Source organism: Propithecus coquereli, unplaced genomic scaffold, assembly GCF_000956105.1.
Source record: "Propithecus coquereli isolate 6110/MARCELLA unplaced genomic scaffold, Pcoq_1.0 Scaffold244, whole genome shotgun sequence".
Lineage (NCBI taxonomy): Eukaryota > Metazoa > Chordata > Mammalia > Primates > Indriidae > Propithecus > Propithecus coquereli.
The window spans coordinates 712,745-720,543 of NW_012147997.1; the positions used below are offsets into that span (position 1 = coordinate 712,745).

Consider the following 7,799-nt stretch of genomic DNA (forward strand, 5'->3'; position numbering starts at 1 on the left):
GCATGGAATATCTTTCCATTTTTTTGTATCCTCTTCAATTTCTTTTATCAATGTTTTCTAGTTTTTATTATAGAGATCTTTCACTTCTTTGGTTAGGTTTATTCCTATGTATTTTATTTTATTTGTAGCTGTTATAAATGGGATTGTTTTCTTGATTTCTTTCTCAGATTGTTTATTGTTGGCATATAGGAATGCTATTGATTTTTTTCTATTGTTTTTGTATCCTGTAAATTTACTGAATTTGTTTATCAGTTCTAATAGTTTTTGAGTGGAGTCTTTAGGTTTCTCTAGATATAAGGTCCTATTATCTGCAAACAAGGATAATTTGACTTCTTCCTTTCTAGTTTCGATGCCTTTTATTTCTTTCTCTTGTCTGATTGCTCTAGCTAGAACTGCCAGAATTATGCTGAATAACAGAGGTGAAAGTGGGCACCCTTGTCTTGTCCAGATCTTATAGGAAAGGCTTTCAGTTTTCCCCATGTGGTATGATACTAGCTGTCATATATAGCTTTTATCTTGTTCAAATGAGTTCCTTCTATACTTAGATTTTTGAGAGTTTTTATCACGAAGGGATGTTGAATTTTGTCAAATGCTTTTTCAACATCAATTGAAATGATCATATGGTTTTTGTCCTTGGTTCTGTTGATATGATGTATCATGTTGATTGATTTGCATATGTTGATTTACATCCCTGGAATGAATCCAACTTGAATTATCTTTTTAATGTGTTGTTGAATTCAGTTTGCTAGTATTTTGTTTAGAATTTTTGCATCTACGTTCATCAGAAATATTGGCCTATAGTTTTCTATTTTTGTAGTGTCTTTGTCTGGTTTTGGTATCAGGGTGATACAAGTCATGTAGAATGAGTTTGGAAATATCCCTTCCTCCTCAATTTTCTGGAATACTTAAAGTAGGATTATTATTAGTTCTTCTTTGAATGCTTGGTAGAATTCAGTAGTGAAGTCATCAGGTCTTGGGCTTTTCTTTGGTGGTAGACTTTTTTTACTGCTTCTATCTCATTACTTGTCATTGGTTTATTCAAGTGTTGGATTTCTTTCCAGTTTGATCTTGGTAGGTTGTATGTGTTGAGGAACTTATCCATTTCTTGTAGGTTTTCCAGTTTATTGGCATATAGTTGCTCTTAGTAGTCTCTAGTGATCTTTTGGATTTCTGCAGTATGAGTTTTAATGTCTCCTTTCTTATCTCTGATTTTATTTATTTGGGTCTTCTCTGTTTGTTTTTGTTTTTGGTTTTTGGTTTTTCTTTTTGGTCTGGCTAAATGTATGCCTATATCGTTTATCTTTTCACAAAAAAACTTTTTGTTTCATTGATCTTTGTTGTTGTGTTTTTTGGTTTCAATTTTCTTTATCTGTGCTCTAATCTTTATTATTTCTTTTCTTCTACTAATTTTGGGTTTTGTTTGCTCTTATTTTTCTAGTTCTTTGAGATGCATTGTTACATTGTTTATTTGAAGCTTTTCTACTTATTTGATGTACACATTTATGCTATAAATTTTCTTCTTATTACTGTTTGTGTTATATCAGGTATTGATATGTTGTATTTTCATTTGTTTTAAGAAATTTTGTAATTTCCTTCCTAATTTCTTCACTGACGCAATGGTCTGTCAGGAGCATGTTGTTTAATTTCTACGTGTTTGTATATTTTCCAATATTCCTCTTGTTATTGATTTCTACTTTTATTCCATTATGGTCAGAGAAAATATTTGGTATAGTTTCAATTTTTTGAATGTTTTAAGACATGTTTTGTGGCCTAATATATGTTAGGTCTTTGAGAATGATCCAGGAGCTGAGGAGAAGAACATGTATTCTGTAGCTGTGGGATGAAACATTCTGCAAATATTTATTAAGTCCCTTTGGTCTGTAGTGCAGATTAAGTCCAATGTTTCGTCACTGCTGTTCTGTTTGGATGATCTGTCCAATGCTGAAAGTGGAGTGTTGAGGTCTCCAATGATTAGTGTATTAAAGTTCTCTCTCTCTATTTAGCTCTGATAATATTTGCTTTATATATCTGAGTGCTCCGGTGTTGAGTGCTTAAATATTTAGAACTGTTATATCCTCTTGCTGAATTGACCCCTTTATCATTATATGATGACCTTCTTTGTCTCTTTTTACAGTTTTTGTCTTGAAATCTATTTTATCTGATGGAAGTATAGCTACTCCTGCTCTTTTTTGATTTCTATTTGCATGGAATATCTTTTCCATCCCTTTATTTTCAGTCTATGTGTGCCTTTATAGGTGAAGTGTGGTTCTTGTAGACAACATACAGTTGGCTCTTTGTTTTTTCTGAATCGATTCAGCTACTCTATGTCTTTTGATTGGAGAGTTTAGTCCATTCACATTCAATGTTATTATTGATAGGTAAGCACTTACTACTGCTATGTTGTCATTTAGTTTCTGGTTGTTTAGTGATCCTCTCTTTCTTTCTTCCTTCCTTCCTGTCTTCCTTTGTTAAAAGTAATTTTCTCTGGTAGGGTGTTTTAATTTCTTATTTTTCATTTTTTGTCTATCTGTTGTAGGTTTTTTGATTTGGGGTTACTATGAGGCTTGCAAAAAAATTTTATAACCAATTTTTTTAAACATATGACAACTCTGTTTACAAACAAACAAAGAAAAATCTAACAGAAATGATACTCTTTAACTTGTTCCCCCACCCCCACTTTTAAACTTTTTGTTGTTTCCATCCATATTTTTTATAGTATCTATATCTCAAAAGTTATTGTTGTTATTTTTGATAGGTTTGTCTTTTAGTCTTCCTGCTCAAGATATAAGTGGTTTACACTACAATTACAGCAATGGAGTGTTCTTCATTTGTGTATTTACTGTTACAAGTGAGTGTATACCTTCAGAAGATTTCATACTGTTCATTAGCTCCTTTTCTTTCAGTTTGCAGAACTCCTTTTAGCATTTCTTGTAGGACAGGCCTGGTGTTGATGAAATCCCTCAGCTTCTGTTTATCTGGGAAAGTCTTTATTTCTTCTTCATGTTTGAATGATATTTTTACAGGATATAATATTCCAGGGTTAAGGTTTTTTTCCATTAGCAGTTTAGAATATGTCATGACACTGTTTCCTGGCCTGTAAGGTTTCCACTGAGAAATTTGCTGCAAGATGTATTGGAGATCCTTCATTATGTTATTTTTTTTCTTTTTTTTTGTTTCCCCTAGGAATTTTACTTTATCTGTGACCTTTGGGAGCTTGATTATTAAATGCCTTGAGGTAGCCTTATTTGGGTTAAATCTACTTGGTGTTCTATGACCTTCTTGCATCTGAATATTGATATCGTTCCCTAGGTTTGGAACGTTCTCTCTTATTATTTCTTTGAATAAACTTTCTACCCCAATATCTGTCTCTACCTATACCTCTTATTTAAGGCTAAACTCTTAGATTTGCTCTTTTAAGGCAATTTTCTAGATCTTGTAGGCATGCTTCATCCTTATTTATTTTTTTTCTCTTTTCTCTTCTAACTGCATATTTTCAAATAGTCTGACTTCAAGCTCACTAATTCTTTCTTCTGCTTGGTCAATTCTGCTGTTGAGAGATTCTGAAGCATTTCTCAGTTTGTTAATTGAATTCTTTAGCCCAAAAATTTCTGTGTGATCTTTTATTATTTCAATTTCTTTGTTAAATTTCTCAGATAGGCTCCTGAATGCCTTCTCTGTGTTGTCTTGAAGTTCATTGAGCTTCTTCAGGACAGCTATTTTGAATTCTTATTTGAAAGGTCACATATCTCTGTCACTCCAGGATTGGTCACTGGTATCTTATTTAGTTTGTTTGGTGAGGTCATGTCTTCCTGGATGTTCTTAATGCTTGTGGATGTTCATTGATGTCTGGCATTGAAGAATTAGATATTTATTTTAATCTTCACAGTCTGAGCTTGTTGGAACTGTCCTTTTGAGAAGGCTTTCCAATTTTCAAAGGGAATTGAGGGTTGTGATCTAAATCTTTGGTCATTGGAGCCATATCAGCAGTGAGGCCACCCCAAGCCCAGTAATGCTGTGACTCTTGTAGACTCCTGGTGGTACCACCTTGGTGGACTTGGGTAAGACATGGATTACCAGGCACATTCTCTCACTCTGTTCCCTCACTCTCTGTGCTGGGCTGCTAGAGTTGGGGGAAGAATGACGTGGTCATTCCCTCATGGCCACCAGCACCATGTCACACCTACGGCCAGCCCAGTTTCACCCAAAGCCAGTGGTGACTGTTGCCTGGCTACCTCTGATGTTTATTCAAAGCCCAAGGGCTCTTGAGTTCAGCAGGTGGTGAATCCTGCCAGGACTGGGTTTTTCCCTTCAGGGCAGCATGTTTCCTTCTGGCCCAGGTTGGGTCTGGAAACGCCATCCAGAAACTAAGACCTGGACTCAGGGCCTTCAGGAATCTGCTTGGTACTTTATTTTACTATGTGTGGCTAAGCTGGTACCCAAGTTGCAAACCAAAGTCCCCTGAGCTCTACGCTTTTCTTTCTCCAAGTGGAAGAAGACTCTCCCTGAGCCATGCTGCCTGCTGTTGGGGCAGAGGTGACATAGGTATTGACTTGACCACTGCCCCTTGTGTCTCAATGGGTCATGAGCAGCCTAGGTCCACTGGCTCTGAGCCAGCACAACAACAGAAATTGCCCAAGGATGCAGCCTTTGTGGTCCGACTGCCTTATGAATTTAGTCCAGGCCCAGGGTGATTTTTGTCAGCCAGTGGTGGGGTTAGTGGCACTCGGGTTTCAGGGCCTTGGATTTTCCTCTGGTTGGGCTGATCAAAATGCTCCTTGTGTGGGCACTGGCAGAATTCTGCCCCGTGCTGTGTTCCCCTGTTGGTTCTGAGTTTCAGTGCAAAGTCCCACAGTCATTTCACTTTCCCTTCCCCAGGGCACACATGTTCTCTCTCCGCTGGTGGTGCTGGTGCTTCTCTGCTTGGGGATGGGAAAGGGGTGGTGTAGGTAATGTAAGATTGTCTTTTCTGTCCTCTTCAGTGCCTCTTTCCTTGATGTAGTGTTAAAACCACGTAGTATGATTGCTCACCTGATTTTTGGTTCGTCTGAAGGTGCTTGCTTGAGTGGATAGTCGGTGAATTTGGTGTTCGTGTGGAGAGACAATTGCTGGAGGTTTCTGTTTGGCGATCTCCCCCCTCCTCCATAAGCCCAAATTCTATCGATTTTGGAACACACTACAAAATGAATCTTCATTTAAACTCAGTGTGGGCCATATCTACCCTATACTTAGAGGAGGAAATACTATCTACCCTATGCTTAGAGGAGGAAATACAAACATCCTCATTTGCAGTATTTTCCGTACTCTAGCTCCAGCTATATTCTTGTTTTGTTTTTCTCACAATGTCTTACATGTAGCAGGAATTCAATAAACTTGAATGAATGCTTCAAATCTCATCATGGTTTTCAAGTCTATAATCTTAATAATCTCTTTGTATAAAATCATAGAACATCATAGTGATGGGAACTTTAGAATCTATTCTAAGTCTATCATTTTACAGACTCTAAGAAGTGATTTGCTCCTCTGTGACAGAACTGGGATACAAACAGCACCCTGGCTTTCCACTCTAGAACTCTTATCATTTTAGGTACCTCTACTGAGAGGGTTAGGGAGGTGAATCAGATGCTCTATTTGAACATATGCGCCAACGGTTAGGACATTCAGTGTCCTGATGTACTACAGGTGATAAGGAAGATAGAGACTCCCTTAACCACTGGTGCTAATGCCTATTCTCAGGTGTGGAAAAAGCACTTCAAAGGGGAGAATAACAAGATTGAGAGTCATATTAAGGACATGAATGAAGCTTCTTAGAAAGTAAATAAAAAGATAAAGCTATTGGGGGTGTGCGTGGGCAGAGTCTCATGCCAGTGTTAACTATAAGTGTTAATTCCTGCAGCTTTTCTCTTTCGGAGCCCCCCCCCCCAGTCAGGTCTCCCTCTTACTTTCTCCACAGGCCCCAAGGATTGGTCTTCAGCCTCTCTTCCATTGTAATGACCTGTAAGATGGGTTTCATAACACTTCCGGGGCTTTAATGAACTAAATATTGCCTCACATAGGGTTTCCTTATTATATCCACAAATTAAGTAATGTGGCCCTTCAGGCCCTTTCTAAAACATATTTATGTAAGTGAGAAAGGGAAACTCAGGGAAAAACTAACTCTCATTTGGATACTTACCCTACCAGTAAAGTTAGCATATCTATAGGAAATAGTGAGTTTGATGACTTGAAATAAGATTACATTTCACAGCAAAACTCAGATTTGGGCTATCTTTCAAATTTCATCCTAAGAAACTGATGTGAAATTCTGGGAGGACGACTGTTCTGAATGAGGTGACTGGGACTTGAGGATGTCCCAGGCGATGGTATCCCTAAGGTTGAGGATCTGGTGCAGTGTGGGGAGCAACACAGATTCACAGTTTCCCTCTCTTCTTTTCTTTCTTCTCATCACTGCAATCCTTCCAAACCGACCCCTCACTAGATGGAGATTTGGAATGAGATGAAAAGTGAACCTGGGCAAGAGCAGAGGCCACAGTGGAATGTATGTAAGAAAAAAGACAGAGAAAGAAGACTAGAAAAAATGCAAGCCAGAAATATCAAGGAAGAAAGGGCTGTTAGGGATAAGCATGGGTACAAAATATATAAAGCCAAAGAACTACCTGTAATGACACTAAAAACACAGGTCCTCTACTGAGTCATGTAAAAAAGCCACCTTACTTCTTAATTTTGCTTGACTGTGGCTAGTTTTGTCAAGGACAGTCAAATCTTAACAGCATTAGATGGTATATTTCAGTGGCAAAATAAACAGTATATAAGAAAAAAGATTAGGCTTACATTCTGTCCATTAGGACCAGCCAGACCTGGATCTCCTTTTTCTCCTTGTTCACCCTAGAAAGAAATAATTTATATAATGAAAAATGTTATACCCGAAAAAACCTTCACTAGGAAAAAATAGAAGAGTTACATTGCTTAGGTATCTATAACAATGTGATTATTTCGTTAATCCCTTGAAAGAAACATTTAATAAATAATAATTGAGTCCTAAAACCAAAGGGAAATTTAAAGGTTCAAAGAAAATTGCATAAAAATGATTAAATGGTAGAAATATAATGAGAATTACTTATTTTCTTCTGTAAGCAACAAAAAACCTTCTGGAGGGAAATTTGGCAATACATATCAAGGATCTTAAATCTGTTCATTTCATTTGGGCTAGTGATTTTGCTTCTAGGAAAGTAACCTAGTGAAATAATCAGAGATGAAATGTTTTAGGCACTAATATGTACAGTACAATATTTATAGTAGAAAAAAAGAGAAACATCCTAAATATTCAATAATAGGAAACTAGTTAAGAGTATATAGATAATGAATGGACTATGATGCAGCCATTAAAATCATGTTTATGAATTTTATTTTATACAAGAAAAAAATTCTTATAATAAAAAGTAAGATACAATTAATGAATTGACAAATTCAGTGGAATGATGTTAACCAATGTCTATTTTTATTACTTTAAAATTACAAATGTTCAGAATGGCCCCCAATACCCTGGTGAATGACACATACTCATAATGACACATATTTTTGTTGGAATACCATCTGAAAGCTATATAATTTTATCATCACTCTCTTCATATATACAGTATAACTCAATTTTTAAAAATGCCTGTCTACATACCCATTCATCTACCTAACCAGCTGCATACCCATCTACCTATGAATCTTAAAAACAATTCTGGGAGAATACAAACCAAAACAAGAAAAGTGGTTAATCTATGCATTCTGTGATTATGGATGATTTTTTCTTC

General features: G+C 36.5%; 1 protein-coding gene across 1 annotated transcript in view; it reads right to left on the bottom strand.

Moving 5' to 3' along the window:
- Window positions 1-7,799, bottom strand: part of COL19A1 (collagen, type XIX, alpha 1) — a 383,175-nt gene that overhangs the window by 210,635 nt on the left and 164,741 nt on the right. Inside the window, exon 13 of the mRNA XM_012646513.1 lies at window positions 6,829-6,882. Coding sequence (XP_012501967.1) covers window positions 6,829-6,882 — 54 coding nt within the window. The remainder of the gene's footprint in view (window positions 1-6,828; window positions 6,883-7,799) is intronic.